At 50.0% G+C, this 27,426-nt stretch overlaps 3 protein-coding genes across 6 annotated transcripts; 1 reads left to right on the forward strand and 2 right to left on the reverse strand.

Moving 5' to 3' along the window:
• Window positions 1-1,376: 1,376 nt before the first annotated feature.
• Window positions 1,377-6,208, reverse strand: rnmt (RNA (guanine-7-) methyltransferase). The gene is made up of 11 exons (XM_023828124.2): window positions 6,060-6,208; window positions 5,308-5,438; window positions 5,065-5,200; window positions 4,743-4,865; window positions 4,388-4,503; window positions 4,088-4,269; window positions 3,338-3,502; window positions 3,143-3,260; window positions 2,852-2,953; window positions 2,054-2,087; window positions 1,377-1,777 (listed from the first exon to the last, which is right to left on the reverse strand). Exons 1-11 carry the CDS (start codon window positions 6,073-6,075, stop codon window positions 1,740-1,742), a joined length of 1,161 nt encoding a protein of 386 aa, XP_023683892.1. The 5' UTR covers window positions 6,076-6,208; the 3' UTR covers window positions 1,377-1,739.
• Window positions 6,209-6,211: 3 nt separating this feature from the next.
• On the forward strand, window positions 6,212-9,209 carry fam210aa (family with sequence similarity 210 member Aa). Its single transcript, XM_023828139.2, has 5 exons — window positions 6,212-6,322; window positions 6,671-6,722; window positions 6,952-7,326; window positions 8,061-8,172; window positions 8,293-9,209. The coding sequence occupies exons 3-5, from the start codon at window positions 6,980-6,982 to the stop codon at window positions 8,596-8,598; spliced, it is 765 nt and encodes a 254-aa protein (XP_023683907.1). The 5' UTR covers window positions 6,212-6,322; window positions 6,671-6,722; window positions 6,952-6,979; the 3' UTR covers window positions 8,599-9,209.
• Window positions 9,210-9,967: 758 nt separating this feature from the next.
• Window positions 9,968-27,411, reverse strand: ldlrad4a (low density lipoprotein receptor class A domain containing 4a). 4 transcript variants are annotated; one of them, XM_072705346.1, is made up of 6 exons: window positions 27,284-27,411; window positions 24,461-24,744; window positions 21,477-21,617; window positions 13,629-13,783; window positions 13,488-13,541; window positions 9,968-13,264 (listed from the first exon to the last, which is right to left on the reverse strand). In XM_072705346.1, the coding sequence occupies exons 2-6, from the start codon at window positions 24,498-24,500 to the stop codon at window positions 12,749-12,751; spliced, it is 906 nt and encodes a 301-aa protein (XP_072561447.1). In that variant the 5' UTR covers window positions 24,501-24,744; window positions 27,284-27,411; the 3' UTR covers window positions 9,968-12,748. The 4 variants fall into 4 exon arrangements, 3 of the variants coding, with proteins under 3 accessions (XP_072561447.1, XP_072561448.1, XP_072561446.1); XM_072705347.1 differs by lacking the exon at window positions 27,284-27,411 and adding an exon at window positions 27,083-27,213; XR_011984847.1 differs by lacking the exons at window positions 21,477-21,617; window positions 24,461-24,744; window positions 27,284-27,411 and adding an exon at window positions 18,843-19,384 and having other exon boundaries at window positions 9,968-12,092; window positions 12,187-13,264.
• Window positions 27,412-27,426: the final 15 nt, after the last annotated feature.

Below are 27,426 nucleotides of genomic sequence, written 5' to 3' on the forward strand. Positions count from 1 at the left end.
GAAATAAAGCCAAGTCTCAGGAAAACAGGCCCCGGCTTTTCTTTTCATCTTAATGCATTCATTATTCTGCTCTGCAAACTGAATGCTGATTAACCAAACGGCAGCCTAATTAACTGATTGCAAAGTAGTAGCTACAGAATATGCAAATCCTTAATTAAGTATACAGAGCCACAGGAAGTGGCACCTTCGCTATCTCCCGTCTCGGCCGATTAACCTGCTGCGATGGCAGAGGGACAGTGCAGTAAATGGACAGGAGCATTGATATCGCGGGAGTCTTGTGAAGTTCAGGCAAGTTAAGGCTGCTCCGCACTGCAATTAGACGCGTCATCACACACACAGCCGTGTTTATTTTTCGGCACAGGGTGCGGTTGCAAAGATGCCGTAGGGAGGCAAGCACGTAAGTCCACGTACCACTACGAAACTGAAATGCGGACAGTCCGTTCAGTGACGCAAACGCACCTCGATCGCTCAGTGGCCAGGGGAAAAGAGGCAGAAAGCCTGAAAGGAGATCGGACCAAAGATCAGACTGAAAACAAATACGGCTAACAGATTCGATGAAAGGTTGGCTGAAGAAGTCAAGAAATACCGGCATTCTTGATTCCTTGCTACGAGATTATGAAGATTCCCAAATGGGCAGTTTTGAAATCCAATATAGTTTGAGATCATTTTTGATGTGGTTTTATTACAGATATACATTTAGTGTTTATGTTTTATCAGTTTCAGTTATAGTCATTTCACGTTTACTTGCTACTACAAAAAGTCTCAATGCAGTGCCATTGGCTGGTTCAAGTGCATCACACAACAGCCCCAAAGATAAACAATTCATTACTTTAATATTTCAAAGCAGGAAGGAAAAGTATCCGACTTTGTTTTTATGCCATTTCAGTCTGTTTCGGAAGCAACATTTTTGCATCTCATTTTATTTCAGTTTACGAAAATGTTACTGATAATCCTGCTTTGCATACTTGAAGCATATAACATATGGCTTTGGTGTATATACATTTTTTTTCCATCTATACCACACTTCATAAATGTGACTTAAGAGTAGATTTGCTTTACAGTGCCACCCTAGGCCTGGCAGGGTAAGATGAGGCTGCCTGGCACATTGGTACAAGACGTATGAACATTCAGGGTCGCGGACGGTCCAGCACTATGGCTTACGGGGCTTGGCGCAGCCATGTCTGCAAGGGGTACGAACCAGGCCTTAACATCCGGAAGCGAGACCCCCAACAAACTAAAACCAGAGAAAACCAATGAACCAGCCGACAGCACCGGGCGTTACAGGAAGGCATCGCACCCGTGAGACATGCGCTTATTGAGATTATCATTGGCGTTAAACCCAAGCCAGTCTTCAAGAAGGACGAGGATGAGCAAGCAGCATTTCCACAAGATTTTATTCGAAATGTCAATGTACACTTTGGAGAGCAGGGAATGAAAACAAAAGCTGGTGAGAAACAAAAACCTGGCTGTGGAACAACACAAGAGCCAGACATCACACGAGGTCAGAAAAGTCATCACCTGATCTCTAAATCCATTTAACAATATTACACACAGATCTGTGAGGGAGGCATGTTTGCGTCCTCGTCTACAGCCTGACAAGCGGAGCTTACTGAGGAATGAGGCTCTTCATCTCTCCCGCAGACCACACAAGGGGCGACTCAGATGAAAAACCTCCACCACCGCAGATGCCGCTTATCCAAACCTGGCCGCCAGGGTCCACGGGTATATTCTTGGGATGGTCAGGACATTTTTTCAAACACAAACACCAGGTAGATACCTATGCGAGAAGAAGCAGGAAGATGAAGGACTATAAATAAAGGTTATTTACATACACACACACGGTACGAAGCAGCAGCAGCATTCAATTCCAATTATTCCACATTCCAAAACTGCGATGAAAGGCCTTTAATGATGAATGTCACATGACTCCACAGCCATAGACCCCCATCTGACCAGCTGACCTCAAACATGAGGGTCACAAAAAATGCCCAAGTTCCAGAAGACAGCTGGGTGTGAATTTGTGGAACAGCACATATGGAGCACACAGACTTACTGGCTGCCTCCCATTCCGATCTGCTTAAAGTGCCCTGGGGGGGAAAGAGAGGGAAGTGGAGGGGGGAGAGAGAGAGAGAGAGTTACTGGTTTGTGGATAGCTGAATAGAGAAACTGCTCTTATGTTACTGGTCCAGCTACTTTGCGCTGCACATCTCTTTCCAATATAGCAGGGCTCTTCAAATCTGCACCTCAACTGCAGATCCAGGCTGTACTTTCAGTTATTCCAGGTTAAAGAATTACTGATTCTGATTGGCTGGAGGCTTCACAGCTGGCTCACAGGTGAAGGAAAGCCAAAAAAAAAATCAGCAGTGCTCGGATCTTGAGGACTGATCTGATTAGCCCTGTCACATGGTAATTAAATGTATGCATATTCTCATGCACAATTTATGTTTACTGGTCCAGCCATTTTATTTTTGAAATGCTGCACATTCTATTCTAGTATCAATATGTATATTTTGTATTTTATCCATGGTGTATATATATATATGCATATTTTATTAGTTTTATCTACTGTGCTATTGCTTTTCATTATGCAGCATGTGGAGGAGTGAACTAAAAAAGAATCTCATCATGTCCTGCACAGACGGCTGTCACCTTCCCGCTCTCATTCACCCTTCATTCACACTGCGGCGTGTCCGCATCATCTGACTCTGAGAAACATTTCGGGCCGAACATGCCAGAAAAGGCTATTTGAGACTTATAAACAGAAACAGTGGGAGGCGCTGTGGGGCAGGGTCTGCTGTGGAGAAGCTCTGTGGACGGCTTGTTTCCGTGGCAACGAAGCGCAAGCACTCACAAGGGGAACTCTGGCGTCGGGACTCTCCGCTCTGCTCCTGGCGTGTTCATACTCGCTGGCGTCCTGGAAGGTCAAGCGGTTCCTGTCGTCGGCAGGATATGGCTGCAAAGGAAAGGAACGGCGTGCATCAGTGACCACCGTACCCAGCAAAGAGGTCGGGTTTTTTATAATACCATCAAAAAAACGTAATACAAATACACAAAAAAGGCAAAGCCCTTTACAAAGAAAGGCTGCAAAACATCGAATCAGCACTGAACGTTCATCAGCCGGCAGGTGGGCGGGCAAACGCACCTCTAAAGCCTGCATCCTCTTCATCAGAGTCCGGTGCTGCTCGTTCGCAATCTTCTCCTTGAAGAACTCGGAGAAGGTCTTCTTAGAAACGAGCCTCATGTTATACTTTTTTGCCATCCTGTAAAGGTGCAGCGGAGATCAGTGGAGCCACCTGCTGGTCAGTAGCGACGCTGACGCTGCGGAGCGCAGACTCACTCTTGGAAGAGCGGGAAGTAGACGAGGAACTCGGGCACGTTGACGACTCCTTCCAGGCTGAAGTCGTACTGGCAGCCAAACAGCGGGTAAACATCCTTCTTCTGAAACGTCACGCGATAAACGTTGTTGCCGAAGGAATTGGACTCTGAGGCTTCCAGACGTTTTCTGAGAAAAGGCATCAGACACCTGGGTGATTAAGGCACTTTCTTCAAGCAATATAAACCCAACCTGTAATAGGGTGACCACTCAACAGGGGGTTAATGTCAACAACACATTCCAGCCTTCTCAGTATGAGGGCAGAGGAGACGAAAGGGGAACTAGGGCAGGCATCAGTGGGGAGGAAAAAGGTCAAACTTCACACGAATATGAAGAAACCATTCTGAGTGGAGGCATCAGTGATCCCCTGCTTTAGATTAGTGACATCCCACACCTTTGTTTGCAAAGTGATTAAAAACTTTGATAACCACTGAGTACATAGAACAAATCTGATGACGATATCTCATCAATTGCCTTTGTAATACATTTTTGAAACTGTAGAGACTTTATGGACACCCTGTATAATAGCAGCCACTGTGGGTGGATGGATGGAATTAAGGAGGAATATAAATTAAATAAATAAATAAAATCAAAAACGGACAGCCGTGGTAAAAAGAGAAACAAAAGCATAACAGAAGAAGAGACATGGGGACTGGTACACTGAAGCTGGCATTACGGCAGGGTTGGGGGGGGGGGACAGTGCGGCATTCTCACACGAGCTCGAAGGCGTCCGGCGTCGTCCCGATGAAGAAGCCGCCCGGACGCAGCCTCTCGCAGGCGTTACGGAGCATCATCTCAGCCTGCTGCAGAGACTCAAACGAGTAGTGATAGACGAACTGACAGCTGCAGACATCAAATGTCATGTTGGGATCCTTCAGTTTGGTCGAGAGGAGCTCCTGGACAGGAGAAGGGACACAGAGGAAGAACGTGTGACCACCGGAGGGACCACATTCGCCCAGCATCCAGAAGATCACTTAAGGGGCCCCTTTATGGGCATGTGGACACACTGCGCACCTTGGTGCAGTCAGCAGTGATGAACTCTGCGCTGAAGAGGCGGTCCTGCCGGTGGTTCTTCTTCCTCATGTCCAGGTAGCGCTGCTCACACTGCTCGACAGATACACTGGCAATGTCTGAAAAAGAGTATATGGGGCGAACACAGACAGAATCACTGTAACCAATAGGAAATAGTCTAAAGTGGTGAGTGACAGGGTTATCAGCCCCGCCCACTCTGGCCCTCTAAGCTCCATTGGTACTAACGTCTGAAAAAGAGCAACATGGTGATTGAGCAGACCCTAATGCCAGAATGGAGCCCAGCTGAAGGGCATTGCCCACTGCTGGCGACGTGAAGCATCTCCTGGGTTCCACTGACCTGCACACACCAGCTTGTGGATGTTCCCCATCCTCCACTTCAGAAGGTCCCCACCTTTGCCGCAGCCTAGGTCCAGAACGCAAAGCTCCTTTCGGCTCTGCTTTACCTTTTCCAGGATCTCACCTGCAGCACGGGGAATGGGTCAGGTTTACATCCCACATCTAACAGACCCACCCAGCAGTTGGGTAAAAAGACAAGGAATCGTTCTTTCAAGCATTTAGTAAACATGGAAATTCATCCATCCAAATATAACAGCAAGATCAGAGACACGCAGCCAGTCGCTTATGTAACCCGAACCCTCAATTCCCGGAGGCCCACTCACCAATCAGAACGCTCTTCAGCCAGTTGTTGAAGTTGCGCATGTAGAAGATCCTGCTCCTGGTGCGGGCTTCGCGACTGCACTCCTGGAGGGTGTTGTAATGGCTGGCTACCTTCATGCCGTGGCCCTGCGGAGAGCACTGCAGGACATGGGAGTACTGAGAGCACCGCAGGACATGGGAGTACTGAGAGCACCGCTTACCCGGCACATGGAGGGCAAGTCACACCACTAAATCAGTTCACTTACCACCTTCTTACTGGGGGGGGCCTCATCTCCACTGTGGTCATAATCTTCCCCCTCCAGCTTCCTCTTGGTCAAGCCACCATCTCCACTGCCACGCACATCGGGTCTGTCTCCACTCTCTCCTTCCCGGTGCCCTGAATACACCAGACTCTTTCTCAGCCAATTCCGCACTATTACAAGATCATTTCTGGACTTCTCTCTACACTTTCTTCACGAAACAATTTAAAGGGACACCAGCTTAAATGATATTAAAGAAAGCTCTCAAACCAACGTGATAGAAGATATTGGGAGTAAGAAAATAAGAACCGCCCCCCCCCCGCCAAAAAAGCAGCAAACTGTGCAAGTTGAGCGGTGCGTGTGGAGACGTTAAACGAGGTAAAAGGAGCAAGCTTTACCTACGTGCGACTTGCACATGGCTGAAAAGAATCAACACATACCAAAAAACTATAGTGGACAGATCAGGTTAAGATAAACTAGTATGATTTAAAAAATTATTTTCACGCAATGTTACAGCAAAACGCCGATACCTCAAGAGCGTCAACATCAATGCTTGAGCTACTGATTGTTATAAACAAGCCTTGCTAGCGGGACGCGACATGCCTGACACAGTCACCTAATAACTGCCATTTTACCCGACATAGACCGGTTATTACTAAGAGAAAAAAATAAATAACTGTCACAGCATTAAAAAGTAAGTAGAAGTCGTCGAGGACATAATAAAGTGTACAAAAACGCTACCCCCGGTTCACACTCACTTGAGTTTTCCGCCATCACGCTGAAGAATAAGCTTTCTGCTTCCGTTCCTATTTCCGTTTTGGCCAATGCCCATATGAACTATGGTCAATGAAGTTCAAACGCTCCTATCTGCGTGATTTCTCAAGGCGTAAAGACTACATTTCCCAAATTGCACTGCATAACTTGCCGTTTCCCGAAAGCTATTTTCTGAATGACAGAGGGGGCATGGATGGTCTTTCATGAAAAGTTTAAGCGTCTTTATACCATGCTAAATCTCATTCACGTAAGTACACACCAAACATCTACACTTATTCTGTTAGAAAGATACTTGTGAGAAAGATTTGTGGGAAACTAGGTTGAGATTCTGTAGGATGAGTACCCAGGTCATAAATAAGGCATATAAAGGGGTTATTTTTATATAAAGTTGAATTTAATAAATGGTATAATGAGGATCATAAAGGGGGCTTCTTTTGGCATTTTTTTACGAGCGAATTGCTGCTCCTGACCCTCTGGCGCCAATGCTGTAGTCGCAGTAATACCAACACGGCGCCGTCCGCGATCACTTTACATGTGCTGGGGTAAAAGCTGGGTACCGTTTCATGCACACCCTTTTTATTCTCTGCCTGTCCAGATCGCTAAGTCAAGGCCGCAGTATTGATGCTGAGGAGCATTCCTTGCTGAAGGTGGGTGCTCACACAGTGTTGTGCTTTTAAACCGTCATGACGCGGATTACATTATAAATTAACGTTTGTCGATTCTGTTGTTGGCACTTTTTGAATCTGGATTCAAGACTGTTTGTGTCCGTGTGTTATAGCTGCCGCGCCTGAGTATCCTGTATGGTATAACGCTACTGTAATCCTTTTTTAATTGATGACACTGGTTTCTACCGTAACATCTTAATGGTGCCCGCAGGCTCTTGGGTGCGAGTGTCAAAAGGAAAATGCAGCAGCTCGTTTGCCACAGAGCTTGGCTGCGACTGGTCGCTCTGCAACCGACAGTCCAGGGCCTGTCCCACAGCCCGGTGGGCCCCAGGCCCTGGACTGGGAAAAGGGGTCCCAGCCTGTGCTACGTGAGCACATCAGAGGTAGCTAGAGCAGCGTCACCAACACAGAAGGAGAGGATGAACAACCCAGAGCAGCCTGGCGACTCCGATCCCCTCCAGGACAAGTCCATCGGGCTGGTCCAGCGCTTCAAGAAAATGCTGAAGCAGTATGGGAAAGTGATGATCCCTGTGCATCTGGTGACGTCATCTCTGTGGTTTGGGGCTTTTTACTACACAGCCATGAAGTGAGTGAACCCTGGCGGTGAGCAGGAGTGTCACTAGAGATTTATGGGGGTGGGGTGGGCTGAGCCTTTATTAAGGGGGAGTCTGATGAAAATGGCACACATTATTTAAACCAATTAGTGTGCATTTATTTTGGGGGGAGGGCTGGTGGCCCCTGGTGGTGAGGAGGCCTAACGATGCCCCTGGTGGTGAGGAGGACTTAGGGTTAGCATTACGGCTAGCATTGGCATTGGAGGTTTGGGTTAGAGTTGGCATTAGAAGTTACCATTAGCATTAGAGTTTAGTGTTCGCGTTTGAAGTTAGCGTTAGAGGTCAGGGTTAGCATTAGAGGTTTACATTAGGGTTAATGGGAAAGGTGGGGCTTTCCGGTTGTGGTCTTACTGTCGTTCCTTAAGAAAAGAAGCACGACAGGGGTGTGTTGCTAAATAGGAATGTTTTTATGTTCTGGAGGCAGGACGTCTCGTAGAAAATAAACCGTGTTAATGTATCGTGACGTTAGTGTCACACAGGACGCTGTGTGGTTTGTAATACAAAGTTAGTACGTGGGCGTGTGTGTGGCTCAGCAGGTTCGGGTGCTGTGCCTCTGGGCAGCAAGTCGCCGGTTCACATCCCTAGAGTGATTTCCTCGTTAGGCCCCTGACAGCATCCTCAGCCCTCAGTTGCTCTAGGGACCGTATGACCCTGCTTCCTCTCAAAAATGTATGTCGCTAGGGATAAAACGTGTCTTTATCCGCAGGGGTGTGAATGTGGTCCCGTTTCTCGAGTACATCGGCCTCCCAGACAAACTCGTTGACCTCATGGAAAAATCTCAGAGTGGATACGCAATTACCGCCTATGCCATGTACAAGGTGAGGCCCCGGCATGCGGGGGCTGTCCGCAAGCAGCCCCCAGCTTCTGAGTGAGGGTTTATGTCTCCAAGGACATGTGTGAGTGGACAGTCACTGACATGTCACCTGATTCTCCTGGAGATCGCCACTCCAGCCAGGTACACCGTCACGCTGGCTGGGACCTCCCTCTCTGTGAAATACCTCCGCAAGCACGGCTACATGTCAACCCCGCCCCCAGTCAAGGAGTACATACAGGACAAGATGGAGGAGACCCGGGAGCGATTTTCGGAGAAAATGGAGGAAACCAAGGGGAGGATTTCCGGGAAAATGGAGGAGACTAAGGATCGGTTGTCGGGAAGGATGGAGGAGACGAAGGACAAGTTCTCAGAGAAGCTGCAGCAGACCAAAGACAAGGTGTCTTTCCGAAAGAAAGATCAGGGACCCTAAACTTTAAACTGTAACTACACCCTACAGGAGTCTCCAGCGGGGGGGGGGGGCAGTGACCCCAGTGTCCTGCTTGTGCTCACATCTCAGTCCTAGCAGCTCAATTAAAGCTGCTCTTAGCATCTGTGATTGTAAAAGAAACATAATAGGTCTCAGCGTTATTAGAAGGGGAAAAAAATGTGAACATCAATTCAAAGATCGGTGGGATCATGGGTCAGACTGTGCTGCGTGGTAATAGTCATATTTCTCTGTGTCCATCTTTTAAATGTTGTTCTGTGTACATCGTTGTCATTTTCTATCCATCGCTGATAACATGTTCGTCATGGAGTGGATACCAGGGTGTCTTTGTTTTTACTTGAGTCGCACTAGAGTGCTTTGAAATCTACCAAGTACCTCTTGTCCCGGTGAAGTGATGTCATTACCGTAAGAGCAGTGTTCTCGCAGAGTGATCAGCACCTCCCTCCTGTTGGTGGCTGAGGCTGGCATTCTGGAGTGACTTTAACAGTGACTGTCCTGCATGATAGGCAGTATATGTGTCAGGCATGTCCATTTGCACACGCATGCTTAATATGCTGACCGTGAATGAAGGTTCAATTAAATCTACTCTGCAACTGGCTAAGTCATCCAGCCCAAGTTTTTTGGTTAAAAGTCTAAATATGCTGTGAACTCCGTGTTTTGTATATGTGCCCTGTGATGGGTTGTTCCTTGCCTCGTGCCCATAGGCTCCCGAACCACCGTGACCCTGAATAGGACAATTTGTTACATAAAATGGATGGATGGATGTCAGACTAAATATGCTATGAACGCCTTAGTGTTTTGTATATGTGCCCTGTGATGGGTTGGTCCTTGCCTCGTGCCCATAGGCTCCCGAACCACCGTGACCCTGAATAGGACAATTTGTTACATAAAATGGATGGATGGATGTCAGACTAAATATGCTATGAACGCCTTAGTGTTTTGTATATGTGCCCTGTGATGGGTTGGTCCTTGCCTTGTGCCTGTAGCTTCAGGAATAGCTCTGGATCCTCACAACCCTGCACAGGACAAGCGAGTAGAGAAGATAGATGGATGGATGGGTGGATGTTGGAATTTAAGGTATTCTGTGGTTTGACTGTCAAAATGGAGGGCTTGGCTGTCTTCCCCAAAGCGTTCAGCCCCCTGCTGATGCATTGCTGTGCTCAGGAAACCCTCAAGAATCAGATTAAATCAGAGTAGAACTGGGTTCAGACCCTTTAACAAGCAATTGTGGCAGGGAGTCCTGAAAGGAACACGAGGACTATAAACAGGGGGCTGATCTCAGTGGGGGTTTAACTCCGGAAGCTGAGAGGCACCTACAACGTTAAGCAGAGAAGCATTGACAGCGGCCAGGGTGTTTTGTTTTTAAAGGGTTTTAATGGCGCCGCAGTTTCACCACAGCATAAGTACAAGCATAAAGTCTGTATGTCCAACCATTACAGCTTTCGGCAACCGCGACTAAACACCTGCCATCCTTCCTGTGACAGACCTATGACATCATATGGCTCCAATGTTAAGAGGCAAAAATTACACACATTTCATGTGCATTATTATTTTAAATAAAGCAAACAAATATCCAGCAGCTGATTATTAGTTCTGCATGTCTTTCGTGGACTTCCTGGGGGGGTCATGCTTTCTGCTGATCCAGGCTCGATCCAGTGGAGGTTCCTGCCACTGGTGTGGAGCGAGCGCATGTCCGGGGAACGCGACAGATCCTGAGATGCATGGTTCCACGTATCTCTTCCTTTCATGGTACCAGGGTGACTGTGGAGGTGGCGGTGACCTACTATCTGTTGCGGGGGGAAAGGTGAGTTGTGACGTCTTATTTGGGGCCGAGATGATGGCATCCTGTTTCATCCATACATTACTTATATTTTTCATAGGAAAATAAAACAGGCAGTTCACTGTATTTGTTCTATAACCAGTATTAAAGCGTCTCACTGTTCTGTTTACAAAAACACACCTGCCCAGTTCATTTTAATATCTGTACAGTATATTACATTATTCACAATGTTTTCTGGAGGATCTACCCATTGGGTAGGGTATGTGCATCAAATTCTTATATTCAGCACCTTATAAACAAGCGTGTGGCAGATGACTGGGGGGTACATACATCTACACTGTGGAAACACTTAATCCTCTGATGCACCGGGGGGGGGGTCCAGCATGTGGGCGCTGTGTTTGTGTCACATACACATGCACCATCGGCCGAGGGGGGGGTGGAGTTTAGAGGGGACATCACAAGAGACGGCAAGAGCCTCCACCCAAATGTGACGAGAGAATTAGATATTTGAGGGGCAGTTTCATAATTCAAATGTAAATATCTGTGTATTAGGGGGAGACAAATTAAGCAGAGTTAAATATTGGGGGTGCACACACTAACCTTACCGCCCCCCCCCCCCCCCCCCAAACGTTTTCCCCTGTCTCCTCCCCCACGGCCTTTACAGAACATAACCCTCTCTGCCACCCACACTGTTCCCAAGCCAACATGGCGACCAAAGCTGCATTTATAAACATGGATTTGCCATGATTGTCCACAGATGGAGGCATAATCGAGTCACTTCTGGAGGAGATTCCCACCCCCGCCCACCTCTAACGAAGCTGGGAATGGAGCCCAGAACCGGATCTAATTCCATTATTATATTAATCACAATAATTACCTTATTAAACTGGTTAAGTGCTTTTTTTCCCGGCGTACAGCACAATCGACAGGAAGTTACCATGACATTTGTTGCCCCGATGCACAAACCCCAGTGGGTGGGGTTTAGACGATGCGGGGGGGGGTCAGACTGCAGTGACATGTTTTATCAGTGAATGAAGCAGGTCAGTTGGCTGATCTGTTAGCGATGGCGCATAGGTGCATGTTAGCATTACTCTCTGGAGCAACTAAGCTGGGGGGGGGGGGGGGTTTCGACCCCCAGCACCCCACCCAGAGGTCTCCCCCTGACCTACATCGTTACTTTGGTAGCCTGTCCAGTATTTGCATCATTTCAATAAAGTCATGAGCCACATCTCAAAATTAAAAAAAAAAACATTATATATACGGCAGAAATTAATGGCAAGCAATAAGATATGCAAATTCTCTGATCCCAACCAACCCAAGACACTCCTCAGTCCTTCTAAGAAGGTAAAGCTTTCACTGCAGTGGGGAGGACGCCCCAGGGACATGGGGAGCTCCCCCTTCCCTCCTCACCGCTCTGGAAGATCTCCAAAGAAAAGCCCCCCACCAGCTATGTCCTGAGTACCAAACCAAAGGGCCTGGGCTTCCTTTCATTGGGTCTATAAGCACTTTGACTGTGTGGAATGGACCATCTGGATGGAAACGGGGATGTTTGGATAGTAGAGGGACAGGGAGGAACGTGCTGGCGGCTTCTCAAGGTCGAGCTCTACACGGGCAGCCCTTCAACGACACACAGGAGATCCTCACGTCGCTCAGCTTCAGAAAACCAGATGACCATACCTACCCTCGTTTACGAATGGATCTGCAAAGGTACACGTAGATAAGAAGCTGAAAGCAGGCAGTGGGGGAGGGCAAGGGAGCAGAGCACCGAGGAGGAGTGTGACTCGTACGCTCACCAGCTCCACGTCCTGGGGAGACACGTCCATTCGGAGGCCCGAGGTCCACGCTACACCTCACGGAGACATTTTTACATGCCTTTAAGTGCAATAAAAGGTAAAAATGTACATAGAATATTCCGGCATCATTCTGACGGGGAGGAACGGCTGGCTGAAGCTCTCCTTGAGCCAAGGAGTAAAACACACAAATAAAATGACATCTCCCTCCATCCCTTTGAACGGCGAGTAGTGCAAACGACCAGACTTCTGTCAAGTAAAATCCCCCAAGTCCCACACAGTTCTTGGCACAAAGATGTTAATTTTGATTGTTTTTTTGTGCACAAATCCTCATAAAATACATGTTTTTTTTAATTAATGAAAATCCCTCAAGAAGCACAGTCCACATGGAAAACAAACTAGGCAGCTCTGCTAACCGTTATCCAGGTTGCTTTGGGTCAAATATCAAATATCTTTCATTGCTGTTACAATGAGGGTGGATGTTCGGCTGGGTGGAGCCTAACACAGAACACCACACCCCTTCAGTGTTTGGGGCAGGGCAGAAAACACAGCCCCACCCCTATCCTCACACCTGTTTGTCCCTCTGACTGTCCCTGGTCTTAATGGGTACTGTTGTGCTTTCACTGCTGCTGTGCTGGAGTGTTTGAGCAGCTGCCCCCTGCTGGATGGGAGGGGTATCGCCGTGCTGGTGAGGAAAAAAAGAAGAGCCTGGATGTTTGCACATGACCTCACTGTATGTGGGCGGGGGCCCCTCCATGTGCCCGTGGCTGGCAGAGCGGGAGGCGCTGATGCCTGAGTTGCTGCTGGGCGGGAGCACGGCGATCAGGTCGCTGTCGAAGACGGTGCGGTTGGGTGGGGCACGCACCGATTCCCTGCTGAGCTCCATCTGCTGGTCAGGGTCCCGCAGCTGCAGCGTACAGGGGCCCTGGTAGGGAGGGGGCTCCTCCCCATCCGACAGGCAGATGGTGGGCGGCAGGTCGATCTGGTGCTGCTGGGGGGGGTAGGTGGGCTGGAAGCGGCAGAACCGGTCCCGCTGCATGAAGGCGGGAGCCGTGAGCCTCTCACGCTGTGCGTAAGCTGCCTGCAGAGACAGGAAAAAGTGCATTTAGCAGAATGCGATGGCGGGGTCTGACATCGACCAGGATTGGAGGGGTGGAGCCTGAGGTTGGCAGGGATCAGGGGCGGAGCCTGTGGTTGGCAGGGATCAGGGGCGGAGCCTGTGGTTGGCAGGGATCGGGGGTGGAGCTGCACGTAAGGGGAGTCAGGAATGGACTGTTTGCCTGAAAGGTTATAACCAGACTCACCTCAGAAGCTCCTTGTGTTGGTGCTGTGCTATCCTGTGGCCATGCAGATGGTCCCTGAGATGAAGGAGACAGAAGAGTGAGGAAGGGGCCGCATGCTATCTGTCCCAGACTGGTCTGGCCTGACATACACCCCAGACCCACCTGCTGTAGCATCTCCTCCTGCCTGCTGCCCTGGCTCTGCCGCGTCACGCCGGAGCAGCCGGAGAACTTGTAGTGGTTCAGCAAACAGATGATCAGCACCACCATGACAGCCATTACCACCATGATGAGGATGATCTGAACAAACTGCAGTTCAGCTGCAACAGACACAGAGAAGCTCATTAGCCACTTGCCACCATTAGGGGGCAGCAGAGAACACTGATAAACCCGCCTGTCATTTTTTTCCCCAACATGAAGGAATGTGTCTTACAAGATTAGGAAAACTTCAGTTTATATATATAAGTGTATCTAACTAGCTTGAGAAACAAGACAAGAATTTGGACCATCACATGTTAACGGCCACAACAAACAAGTAACACCTCATTGTGTTAAACCGACACACCAGAGATGATGTGTTGGGGAAGAGCCGCTCTAGAATATGATGCCAACTGACCTCCAGCCTACCAGACCCTGTATTTGAGCGAAACGTTCTGTCACAGGAGGTATGAGGGAAGTGTGAAGGAGGTGAAAGGCCAGCCAGCTCTCCAGAACAATAGTCCGCCTGTTCTTAAGGTTCCTGAAGGGTACAGACATGAGGGGGACTGATGCATATCATCCCGCCTGAACATGCTGCAGCTCAGAGTGGCTCATGTACTTCAGACACCTGGCCAAGAGAAAGGGGAGGCGGCTTCGAAGAGGCACAGGCCAATTAAAAAACTCAGAGGCCTCACTACCACATAAACACTGAGAGGGTATTCAGCTCCATCTGCAATGTCCATGGTCTTTAATCATGCAGGCGACATGACCAGTTCATCAAGTAACCTCCAGGTACTACTGATGGTCTCCACAAAATCTCCAGTGGCAATTTCACTTTAATATCATCACTTACTGAATCTTCGGGCAGCTTAGACGGCCTGCATCGAGACTCCAAGCCATTCTTGCACAGCTGGTCTTCCAATCATAGGTGAATCATAGGTAGAAAATCACTCATAAACCCTATCCCTAACCCTTCCAGACAGGAAAACTGCACACTGGAGTGACCTTTCCAGACAGGAAGACCACATGAAGGGTTAACTCTTCCAGAAAGGAAGACCACAAATTGGAGCAACCATTCCAGACAGAGACATAACACAATAACCTTTATAAACAGGGTGATTACAGAACAAGACAGCTGTAAGTTTCCAGCCACAAGCCATGTCCATCCCAAGGAGAATTTCTGATGAAAGGACTGAAACACCAGACAAACAGCCACATCCTGACTCCTGAAATCACTATTCAGGCTTAAAATGAGGTATTGCTCTTGATGTGATGAAAACACATGTCCAAAAAAGGCTTCCCGTTCCAGTGAAGGAGCGTGAGAGCAAAGAATCGTGGTCTGCTGCCAGGCAAAATGACGACTTAACCTCTCCTCCAGTACAAACGAACATGAAACGAAACTTCTCACCCCTGCGTGAGAGCACTTCACCAGCTCTGTCAAACACATGCTTTAGCAGCCATGGGGAAAGCTGGCGGGGACAGAGACAGCAGCACTTTCCCAGAAGAATGTAAACATCTGGAAAGCATGATGAGCACCACCTTTCTTCAGATGTTCCTCTGCAGCCCCAGTGTCACCCTCGTCCTAACATAACCAGCATCTATTTTTGGGAAAGCCCTCGTTTATCAGCGGCATATCTGGGTTATGCAGTTAACTCGCTCCTTACTAAAGAATGGACAGCGGTCCCTGGCGCCCCAAGTTGCTGGGCCAGGCCCACATTTGAAACAGCGCCTCCCCATGGTTTTGGGCAGACGCCTCGGGGTGGTGTCACTGTTGTTTGCTTAGAGAAGAGACATTCAAACAACAACAACAACAACAACAACAAAAAAGATTAAGTGAAGAATTGAGTGTGAATAAACCCCTCCTGCACTGGGAGAGAGAGAGGATGGTGCAAGATGGCTGGTTAATCAAAAGGACTGGAAGCAGCGGCCTCCAGCAGAACGCTGCCTCTATGTGTGGCCCACAGATGTTTCCCAAGCTTGATGCCTACATCCACATGGTGGTGGGGGGGGGGGGGGCGGGGGGAGGGGGTTGGCTCACCCTCCTCCACAGCTCTTAAATACTTTAAGGATGTAACTATTTGGACGGAAATCTGTCTCAGGTGTCATTTGGAAACTGTGCTCCATCCGGGGGGTGGGGGTTGCAAATTATACGGCGCCCCATCCCCCCGCAGGTCAGGGAGAAGCTCAGCTGAGATACTGTCCCAAACTGGCACCAAACAGCAACTCCATCAAACTGATTCTAAAGATCAGGGCATCTCCTCATAGGACTAAGAATGAAACGGCTCTGAAGGGGACACATGCAGCTAGGGACACAATACACATCTGCCGAGCTCAGACGTCACCACAGATAAGATTACCTGAAGTAACAAGCTCTATAGTTGAGATGAACGGGTCAAACAACGAGCCAAAATGGAAAAGCTTCTCTACTTGATACGTCACGACAGACTAGGTAGCCGCAGCTAATATTATACAAACCTATAGTGGATTGCTTTCATTAGTTACTTTCCTTGATTAAAGCAGACAAATGATTGGTCCTTTGCCAGCTCTCTGCAGGGCTGCCTTGGCCTATCAGGACTCTCACAGGGGGCACTTGTGACCACATCACTGACAAACACAGATCCGTCACTCTGCAGGAAGTGCTGTTCTGGTCTCCCCGCCTATCTCCAAGACCGGTTGACTTACAGCAAAGGTTGAGGGCGACGGGAGAGCGTCAAGCTCCCATTCGAACGTGGCAGGAGCAAGCAGGCCGTGTGCCTCTCTGCACAGCAGCTGGAGAACAAGCGCTGACCAGTCACCTTCGACACAGCACAAACCGCCACCGACACGGGTGCGAGCCAAGCCAATGTTTACTCACACTGGTCATTTTCACAAGTACAGCCCCTTGAAGTTACAACAAATGGATAATCCTCTAACTAACTAAAAAAAAAAAATCCCATAAACCAGATATAAAATGAGCATCTTAACACTGCACTACAAGAGAGTGCCTCGCTCAGACTGGAGTGCCAGAGAGGAGGAGATTTCTCAAAGGGCCCATTCAGAGCCGACTCAGACGGGATGAGAGGGAGCAGCGTCTGTGCTCCCGGTCTTCCGCGACAGATCGACCCGTCTCGCTGACTGGGGTCAGCTGAGGAGACAGAGAGGCGGGGGAGGTGGGGGTCACAGAGGAGACAGTAAGATCACTGTCAAAGCAAAAGAGAGGGGGGGGGACCAGCCCTCCAAACACAGACAAAGGCTGACTCACTCCCTCTTAGCAGGAACCCAGATGTTTATAAGCTGAAATACTCAGACTCTAAGAGGGTTTTGAACACAGTTCCCTGAATAAGTTTTAACAAAAAGAGGTACCTGAATGGTTTAAGCTTTAAGGATTCAGTCTTGTTTCTGGGTTCGCGGCAGCAGAGGACAGCGAGCCAGTACCGGCGATGATATTGACAGTGCTCTCATGCTGACATACGCCTGGCCAGCTGGAATATCCAACAATGCCCCTCAGAAATGGTGATTCACCGTGGGCCATGTTGGAGGCTCGAGTGCACGAGTGACAACCATTGTCTAATCCAGCAGAACAGGAGATTGAGGCGCTTCATCTGATTGTAACGATATCCAACCATAACTCAGAGATCAACAGCTGCTGTGTTTCCTTACGGGAAACCTGAGACTTTGCTCAAGAGACTCACGAGGATAACCCACTCGGTCTCCAATGTCCCGGACATGTCAACCGGGGGGGGGGGGGGGGGTGATATGTAGACATCAGCCAATGTCACAGCTGACCCCGGGAAATGTCAGCTGGGCCACAATGGGATCCTGAAAGTGACCCCCCCCCCCACCCCGCCCCAAGAAAAAAACAATCCGTTTATTTCCTGGTGCCCAACATTTGTAAAGCGTACCTCCAGCATTCTGGGAATTCTCTACCACCACTTAAATTCCATGATTTCCCCAATCCATGGTCTCGCCACACTCTAAATCATACTGGGATAATGCGAGCACCACCCACATACTCCTGCTCCCACAGCCGGGGTGGGGGGGGGGGTTAACTGCCGACCTCCATTTCCACCCTCTACATTATTGGAAATCTTTCTGCCGCTTGGGCCGCAGGCCAAGCCCGGCCCGAAACACGAGCCGGTACCCTTAGCGACGCCAGCTCAGAACACGACGAGAACACCCGTGATGGGAAGCCGGCTGCCGGACCGCAAACACAGAGAGCACGGGGGGGTGGGGGGGAGGTACCCCGCCGGGGCTGCGGACAGCCGGGACGCAGTCTGACACCCTACTCCTGTGTCACTATGACTCTCTTTAGTCCCAGTATGAATGGTGAACCACTATGGTTGCAGCACAGACTGCGGGAGTCATCACGGTGTCCCGGTGCAATTTCACATTAATAGAGAACGTGTTGTATACACCTGCAAAAGACATGATCTGAACGAGGTCTGAATATATGGAGCAGTGCCGTTTAAACAGCCGCAGAAACAATCTGAAAAGGTTCCGTGCACCTGGGGTGACATGGTTCAAATATTGAGATGCGAGGCCTGAATGTGGCATTGAACACAGCTGTCAATAATGAGGATCAGGGCAGTATCACCCTACTGCTTGCTGTTCCCGAGCGGTGAACCATGAGAATGCACCTTGGGTCAGTGACTGCTGTACCAGTATAAAATTCAAATTTAATGCACGTCAAAGAGCAGCTCCCACTGTCGATCACACACACACACACTGGACTTGCACCAGATACAAACTGGACTTGCACCAGACTCACATCAGACACAAATAGGACTTGCACCAGACTCACACAAAACTTGCATTGGAATTGCACTGGACTCACACTGCAGAGATTCACACAGAACCTGCACCAGATATGTATCGGACTCACACTCGAATTGCACTGGACTTGCAACAGATTCACATCGGAATTGCGTCGGACTCACATGAAATTTACACCAGACTCAGTTCAAAATCGTACTGAACTGTTGTCGATTTTGCACCGGACACACAACAGACTTGTCCCGGAGCTGAAACACACATACACCGGATTCATATCAGAATCGCATTGGACTCACACCAAACTTGTACCAGACACACTCCGGACTTGCATCGGACATGCACCTGGAGTCACACTAGACTGACACTGGAATTGCACTATATTTGCATCGGACTCACATCAGTCTTGCACTAGACTCACACCGGACTCACATATGTCCATCCCCAGGTGCTGGGATCCTGTGCAGTTGCAGGAGCAGCAGGCATTGAGGTCGGAGATGGAGCCAGTTGAGGGGCTTGGGTTTCGCATGGGGATCCGAAGACCCAGGATAGCGGAGCAGAGCCGCTGGCAGAGGCCCCAGGCAGAGCGGGAACATTGGCAGCGATCCGCCGCTCTCCGGCTCCGTGCCGTCATGCCGTTCCCATCACCGGTGCTACGCTAACGCTGGCTGGAGCTGCCCTTCTGTCAACATCCTTCACTTCACCCGCATCCAAATCCGACTTGGGGGAATGCCTGACTGCAGCGGCACAGTCCCGCGACCACGCACACACCCCACCGGCTCTCCGAGGAGGGATCAGCTCCGAGGAGAAGTGTTGGGGAGAGGCTCAGAGGAGATAGCGCTGGAAGAAGGGCCAGCCCAGCCCAGCCCATCCCGGTATGGGCAGCTAGGGTTACACAGGCTCATTAGAAGCCAGCAGAAGCAATCGGGGCGGCCATAGAGGAGTCTGACCTTGGACTGACCCCGGAGCCCAGTGTGGGATCACTCTGACCCAAACAGTCTGTGTCTATAAATAAGTGAGGTGGGGGGGGGGGGATGCAGAGGAAGGCAACATTTCAGCTCAAAGACTAACTGCAATGCGATACCACTAAATATTAAAATGAACATTCATATCACTTAATGCCATCTGTATCGCTCAAAAAAAAAAAAAAATGCAGGCAGACTCTACCACAGACAGTCACCATGGCAGATGTCCTTCAAAACCCAGAGGGCACAACAAACCAGTAAGCTTCTCCAGCACCACCCGGATGTACACAATTATTAAGAGAGGGAGAGAGAGAGAGCTTTATTGATCCCTTTGAGGGAAATTCTCTTGTTACAGTAGCATTAACAACAAAATGTATCATCCTAATATGCATGTATGTAAAACATAATAATAATAATAATAAATAAGTCAGATCAACATCAGAAATTAATTCCTCTTTCACTCTTGAAATGTACAAGGTTTTATAAGTCTGTTGCTTCTTTTCAGGTTGAATGTTTATGTGCAATAAAGTTCCGGAATTATTCTCTGTTAGCACGGCCCAGTGCTGAGCCACCTGCATGATGAGTGATGTGGATCTTAGCCCTGCCATATGCTTTGCACAATTGGCTCACGCCGCATGTGAAAATATATCTTGTCAACGGAAATAAGAGCCGTCGGCATGCCGTGTGAAATGCACAGGGAGCCTCTCGCGGCAATGATCACAAAAGGGGACTCATCCTGTATAGTGGGCTGTCATACGCGTGTGACGGAATCTGCTCATCTCCCGGGAGTGTGTTCCCACGTCTCCGGCACCCACGGTGTGGGAGCTCCTGTCCTGTGCCGTTTGGCCCATCCGGTACAGCCCGAAACCTTGGCTCGCCTTATAGTGCTCTGCGTTCAAAACAGCCAGACTGGCCTCATCCGTGTCTCGGCGAAACAGACCAGGTCAGTTACAGGGATGTGAAAAGACGTGCGGGAGTCAGACGAAGGTGTACAGATCATGGGAGGAAAGAAGCCGGGGAAAATTAGAAGGGGACTTACAGGACATGAGAAGTCAGGACTTTATGGCTCACAGGAAACAAGACAGGGGCTTACAGGTCACAGAAAAAAGTTGACAGGGGCTTACAGGTCACAGGAAATAAAACAGGGGCTTACAGGTCATGGGAAATGCGGCACACAGCTGTCACGAGTGGAGCCCCACAATCCAGATCTGCAGTGACCCCGTTTAAACCGCCACCTCTATCCCGGCTGAGAGCAGGATCCCTGCCCCCACTGTGCCGTGCCCCACACAGGAACGGGCAGCCCTGATGGAGCACAGCGTGCACCAGACCCCAGCGGATTACCCTTCTGTACCCTGGGCCATAGTACCCCTCTGGGTTTCCTAACCTGCTGTCCTTGAACTTTTTTGTCTACAAATATCAGACCGGGACTGGCTGGGTCAAACATGAGTGTGGGGGTAGCTTTTCGTCAGACAGCGGGGGGGGGGGGGGGGGCTCACCAGACTCGGTTCAAGCCACTATGGGCTCTGTGGGGGTGTGGTGTTAATGGCCATGCAGCCAAAGCTTCTCAGCTCATTCCAGGCTGCCCTATGTCCGCTCTCAGACGGGACACGTCTAGACGCTATTCATGCTCTGGCTGTCTGGCTCGGCAGGAAGATGGCAGGCGCGATTAGGATCATTCTCTGTCCCTCTTCCTCGCTCTGTCTGCTGCAGCCCCTTTGCTCTTTGTTTTCCCTCCTCTGTGCCCCCCGCCCCCAAACCTGCGTTCCAGCGCCGTCCCACAAGCCACCACAGACACACTCTTTCATTATCATTCACTCCAGACAGCTAAATATTTTAAGTGCTACCACTGGATGAGATCCACCAGAGGGAGAAGAGGAGGACGGATGAAAATGAAGCCGACTGGAGCAGACAATCAAGACGGGGGGGGGTGGGGGGCAGGTAGAAGCCTGCAAGCACCCGGCTGGGTTTGCTCGCTGTTAAGGGTCTGACTGTGACTGGTGCCCTCCTCACGACGGAGACCGCTGCCACGAAGCCACGTACAGATGGGCCGATCCTGACCACACGAAAGCGACAAACTGGTATGGCCCCGCCGGACACTCACAGTGGAAGAGGCCGGACGGGGGGTGCTGGGTGACAGCTGGACAGTCCTCTTCGTCACTGTTGTCCCCACAGTTGTTCAGCTGGTTGCAGATTAACGAGATGAAACCCAAACAGTTGCCATTGGCACAGTGGAACTTGCACTCTGGAACAGAAAGAGAACATGCTTTACAGTAGTGTTTTTCTCCCCAACCCAGTCCATGGGGACCCCAAGTCTATCCACATTTTTGCTCCCAGCCAATCAGGAACAGCGAATACCTGGTACAGGTGTGACGGGAGCTGGGAGGGAGCAAAAATTTGGACCGTCTGGGGGCCCTCGAGGAATAGTTTGAGAAACACTGCTTTACATGATGCATGAACCACGATGCTGAAACTTCACGGCCTCTGAACAAGACATAAGATGTTTAATCAGGACAAACCAGAGTACAGCAGCCAAGTGTCGTGTTTAATGGGAAAGTCATGACAGGGGCAAGACTTCACCTTGAAAGATGATAGGCTTAATATGCAAGGCACAGGCTGGGTCAAGACTAGGTCTGGTTATAATGCTTAGGGCCTGTCAGGCAAGGCACAGACCTCTGTACAGCCAGATCAGGGCCATCAGCTCCACTTGTCACAGATTGGGTCACTGGGTCAGAACCACTGCAGAATCAGATTACAGAAAATGTCGCTGCAGCTCAATTCAAACACTAGTTTAACTCTGTGAAAGGTCCCACTTCAAAACCCCAGAGAAAAGTCCAAAACTGTGGAGCCAGACACACTCAGTACATCCAGACACTGCAGCAAACCCTAAGAGCCGTGGTTCATGGGAGCGGGTCAGTTTTCTGGCATCTGAGTGCCCGTCCGTGTCGTTAGATGATGGGTTACAGCACTCAGCAAAGCACAGCTTCACGCGACAGCACGATGACGCCAGTGTGGCTGTCTGCTGCGTCCGGGAATGACCCAGTTAGGTACCGCACGCCTGCCATCACTGCCACAGGAAGGCGGAGGGGTCACAGCCCAAAGCTGGCCAGCTTCTGCAAGGATCTTGTCAGGTTCTTGTCATTCCAGCACCTCATCCCCGCTCGCGCTCTCTGACACGGGTCAGACTGACCCAGGTCAAGCGAGCTGACCAAGTGACACCCCCGAGCGAGAGCACGCTGTACCAATGCCGTCTAGACGAGGGACGGGGGGTGGCGAGAGAGCGCACAGATCAGGTTTGGGAGCAAACTGGCCAGACGCTTCTGTGTAACTCGAGTGAAGAGCTGCTACCGCAGCCTGATCTGGACTGACCCAGACGCTCAGCACGGAGGCCCAAAGAGGAGGAGTTCCCACCCCCATGGCGCCACCTCACTGCTAGACCCGTGGGGGGGGCAGCGATTCTGGGGGAGGCTCTGCAGCCACGGGGCAAACCTGACCGAGAACCACGACCCTTCATACCACAGCCAACCGTAAACTCACCCGAAAGGTAAACAGGGATCTGTTACTGGTGCTTACAAAGGAAACCTGATGCCCAGAGAATAATTATACAAAGCTGTTTAAAGACGTGGCAGCACTGCTTCTTCACACCTCCAGGGTTGTGGGTTCAAATCATGCCCGCACCAGAATAAGCAGTGTTGTTAATAAGGGTGTTTAATCACAATAGGCTGCAAAAACGCTGGCCCATTGACCTGTACTGTGATTGGTTGCATCGCCTCCTTAGAGACCCAATAGCATCCCAGGGTGGAGCCAGAACCCCCTGGATGTGTGCTGTACTGGAGCTTTTAAAGCAGCTCAAGATGATTCACTACTCCCTGTACTGTGGCCACATAGCTGTCACTCTCATTCAGCCGGTGACAGGGGGTCCTCTGGGGGAGGGGCAACTCCACATCGGAGACCCCCACATCACAGAACCGCCCAGTCACTGAGGGTCCTCTGGGAATCAGGGTTCCTTAGGCATAAATCAGAGACTTCTGGATCTGACTGAACCGGCTTGTGAAGAACCCCATGGGTGTCTTTGGGTCTTTGGTTCAGCTCGACACAGCCAGACGACGTGCTTTCTGACCCCAACGTGCTGATTCTGCCGTTTATATGCAAAATTTGCAGTATGTCTGCAGCACAGCCTCCAGATTCCCAGCTGGCCCCCTCACACCCTCTCTCTCTGTCTGTGGGGGGGGGGGGGGCTGCAGCCTTGTTAAGCAGAGCTCCCTCCCCCCGCCCCCCAGCGTCTGCCGCAGAGGCATCTGCACGTCTTCCCTGGCTGTCGTCCTCTGGGGGGGCCGACCGGGACAATTACGGCTGTCTGGGCCGGTGCTGAGACAGCGAATTTCCGGTAGGGAGAGTGGGGGAGAGAGGCTGAGAGGAAGAGAGAGCAGGAGGAAGACAGAAAGAGATGGTGAGAGAGGGAGAGAAATCAGAGAGGGCGAGATTCTTTTCTGGGAGGGAAGAGCGGGACTGGAATATAAAGGGCCACCCACTGAAGCCCTGTTACTGGAGCAGACGTCAAGGTCGCTGCCGTCAGAGGATGAACACACCAATCCAAATAGGAAACAGAAACAAGCACCGTGGCCAGTCTCCCGCATGCCACGGCCGAAGGCTTCTGATTGGTGAATATCAATCCCAACCAATTTCCTCAAACGTCATATGCTGTATTTTAAACCTCCCATCCAAAATGGCCGGTTCTACTCTAGAACATGGATACGTGTTCAAGAAAACACACAGCAGAAGTATGAATCTCAGAGCAAGCATCAACAAAAGAGCTCGAGTCCAGCATGGTCTGAAAATGAGCAGCACCAAAAGAGTTTGAGTACAGCATGGTCTGAAAATGAGCAGCACCAAAAGAGTTTGAGTACAGCATGGTCTGAAAATGAGCAGCACCAAAAGAGTTTGAGTACAGCATGGTCTGAAAATGAGTAGCACCAAAAGAGTTTGAGTACAGCATGGTCTGAAAATGAGTAGCACCAAAAGAGTTTGAGTACAGCATGGTTTCAAAGAAGTCACACTTTATTCTGAGCCTTGGTTAGGATAAGTTACCTGTTGAATGATTATGGTTCAGCGAGGCACCTTCCTGCATGCTGCTTGTCCAGCTGACCTCTGACAGTGACGTTAGCCAACCGAGTGGGAGCGGCTTTCCGGTGGGGCTTTGGGTCTCTCGCTTCAGGTCCTCTGAGATCCAAGTGATGGCCAGCTACATTGCTGACCAGCAGAGGCTGCGGGATCCAGGCAGCCCGACAGCAGAGCACACGGCCTCATCGCCAGCCTGCATGGCCCCGGCCCCTGGGGCCGCCGTTGCTCTCAGCCACGGATAAACTTCCTGCCTGCACAGGAAGCGAGGAGACAGACGAGAGAGAGAGAGAGAGGAAAGAATGAGAAGCCGGGCTGTAAGCAGCCAAGGGCAGGCCTGAAACCATAGCGTTGCGTATGAACCCCACGTCCCACTGGGAGAAACATGGCTGCGAAAAAACAGGACAGGACGGGACAGTACTTCCAAACCCAAAGATAAACAGAGCTGCATCTCTAGACATGAAATCATTTCCACATCAAAAGCGGGGAGAGGCTGAGGATGAAAGGGCCCCCTTGTGAAAGAAGAAGAGGGAGTGCAGTCACAGGAGAGGGAGTAGGACCCACAACAAAGGGAGGGGGGGATCTGGGGAAGACTGCAGCCCTACTGCTGTCCCATGGGCTATGCTAGGCTAACGAGCGACACATACTAACGATTAACACACTCATTAAAGACGAGCCAGCTCTGGGAACGAGGCAAACTTGTTAGAAGACACTCGATCTAACACTTGTGATGTGAATAGCCACACAAACACACACACACACAAACACACACACACACACATTGAGTTTAACCTAAAGATGAGCGCTAAGAGCTCCTCTAAACATCAGTTTGCATCCGAGTTGGACAGACAGAGACTGTGAGACAGAGACCTTGTGGGGTTGAGGACGTGACGTCAGCCCCACTGTCTCGCCACGCCGCCTTGCTTATAGCGGAAAGTGCAATCTGAAGTCCTTAGTCCAACCACGACAGAAACTTTGAATAAAATTATATCAGCCTCCGCTGGGACTGGAAGAGCTGCCGGACAAACCTAAAAGCCACACCCACATCCCAAAAAAACAAAACCACCCACTTAGCAAGTCTGCTGTCTCACATTTTAGCTATTTAGCAGACGCTTCTGTCCAGAGCACCATACATTTTGATAGAGCAGGATCAGCCAGTCCCTAGAACAATTGGGGGTTAATGACCAAGCTCAAAGGTCCAACAGTGAGACCACTAAGCATCCCAACCGAGTGAGCCCCACACACCCCAGTCCTGAACGGTCATAGACCCACCTCAGAGCTGAGGAACAATCTCACATGGTAAATAATATGTAGCAATAAATCCAATTTCATTTCCAGATGAGGTCATTTTAACTGATCATTTGCACTGCTAATACCAACACGAATAGGAATGTCTAGTGGGACAGCAACAGTACCAAGCAGATTCTAACCTGGCCCTGGCTGCAGGGAGTCCGATCTTAACCAGAAATGCTCCAGGTCTGGCCGCCTACCTCAGCACCACGGCGTCATTTCAGGGGATGGGACGCTGGCCGATGCGGGAATCCCAGCGAGAACATTCACCATCTGCAGTTTATAATACCACAATTAACTATAATCCCCCAATAGGAGCACCTCTCGGACCACGTTTCTGATTGGACGCTCATTGCCACAGTGATAAATTCTTTTTTACTGGACATCATATTCTTCAGCATTCAATCCAGAAACTCCCTCACCCCAAATCATAAGCATGTGTGAAACTGTGCTAAACAACCACTCTATAAATACCACAGAAGACACCAGTCTGTCTGGCCAGTTTTGCACTGAAACAACTGGGCAAGTAGAGAGTAACCAGGTATCAGAATAAGGCTATTGCAGCAGGTACAGGGTACTGGGCAGGGGACACCCTGGATGGGATGCCAGTCCAAAACAGAACACGCAGTCACACACGCGCGCGTGCGCGCGGTACAGACGATTTAAAGTCACCTGCAGGAAACATGAGTACCCAGAAGATGCCCACAGAAACGGAGAAGACCATGCCAACTCCACGCACACACAGCAGGGGCAGGACTCAAACCCACATAAATGCAAGCGGAGCATGCAAACTCCACAAATTTTGCTTGTAATAGTAATTAAGGTAATGAAAATGTTGAGTAAAATCCTTGCATTTCTGAGTAAAATGGAGATGAGCGCTGGAGAAGCAGGACGTGAAAGATTAACTCAGTACACGTATCTGCAAGGTCCTGGTGAACACAGCCATGAATGACAATACAAATATGACCTCGCCTTTAAATTTAAATTTAACATGGCAAAACGCTCCTAAAAGCAGCACCCCGTGAAACACATAAGGGGCGACGAAATCTCGCCTAAAAAGTCGGCAAATTTTCAAGGCAGCTCGGATGAGAAACAGCCATCGCCAGCCCCAATTTCGGAAACATCTCAAAATGCGAAAAGCACGACTTCTGTGTCACATACAAATCAAACTGCTTACGCATTAAATTGTACATATGACCGAGAAGCACGAATTCCACCCGGTTGCACATAATAATAATAATAATAATAACAACAATAACAATAATGATGCCTTTTAAACACAAGCGAATAAGCGATAGTTACATGATTCAATGTGCCGAAATGTCACCTGCCGGTACAAACGAGCCCTTCCCGGGGTGCGGAGCACAAACTTGCGCTGCTGCTCATCACTGATCCCAGTTCAGCAGATGCTCTCCGCCTAGGGACCGAACCGAACCGAGGCGGTCCGGTCTGCCCGGCAGGTTCCCAGCGCTTCCCTGCCCTTTCTGAGGAGCGGTGCTTTACCTCCGGACGGTTCGGTTCCCCCGGCGCGCTTAGCAGCCGTGTAGCCAGCCCGCTTCGCTCCGATGCGGCTGTCAGGCGCCCGGCCCCAGGCACCCTCCCCTCCCCGGCCCAGACGCGGACACCGGGCTCCTGCTCAGTAGGGC

The sequence above is a fragment of the Paramormyrops kingsleyae genome, chromosome 23 (genome assembly GCF_048594095.1).
Source record: "Paramormyrops kingsleyae isolate MSU_618 chromosome 23, PKINGS_0.4, whole genome shotgun sequence".
Taxonomy (NCBI): Eukaryota; Metazoa; Chordata; class Actinopteri; order Osteoglossiformes; family Mormyridae; genus Paramormyrops; species Paramormyrops kingsleyae.

Excerpts from the sequence above, each read along its gene's own strand:
- rnmt (XM_023828124.2), bottom strand. Across the intron at positions 3,261-3,337 it reads TACTTCCCGCTCTTCCAAGA|GATGGCAAAAAAGTATAACA; the intron begins GTGAGTCTGCGC and ends GCACCTTTACAG. Across the intron at positions 1,778-2,053 it reads ATCGGAATGGGAGGCAGCCA|GTATCTACCTGGTGTTTGTG; the intron begins GTAAGTCTGTGT and ends CTTCTCGCATAG.
- fam210aa (XM_023828139.2), top strand. The coding sequence starts at position 6,980 with ATGCAGCAGCTCGTTTGCCACAGAGCTTGGCTGCGACTGGTCGCTCTG. Across the intron at positions 7,327-8,060 it reads TTTTACTACACAGCCATGAA|GGGTGTGAATGTGGTCCCGT; the intron begins GTGAGTGAACCC and ends CTTTATCCGCAG. Across the intron at positions 8,173-8,292 it reads CCGCCTATGCCATGTACAAG|ATCGCCACTCCAGCCAGGTA; the intron begins GTGAGGCCCCGG and ends ATTCTCCTGGAG.
- ldlrad4a (XM_072705345.1), bottom strand. The coding sequence starts at position 19,044 with ATGACGGCACGGAGCCGGAGAGCGGCGGATCGCTGCCAATGTTCCCGC. Across the intron at positions 13,784-18,842 it reads GCACCTGGGGATGGACATAT|CTGAACTGCAGTTTGTTCAG; the intron begins GTGAGTCCGGTG and ends TGTCTGTTGCAG. Across the intron at positions 13,542-13,628 it reads AGGAGGAGATGCTACAGCAG|GGACCATCTGCATGGCCACA; the intron begins GTGGGTCTGGGG and ends CCTTCATCTCAG.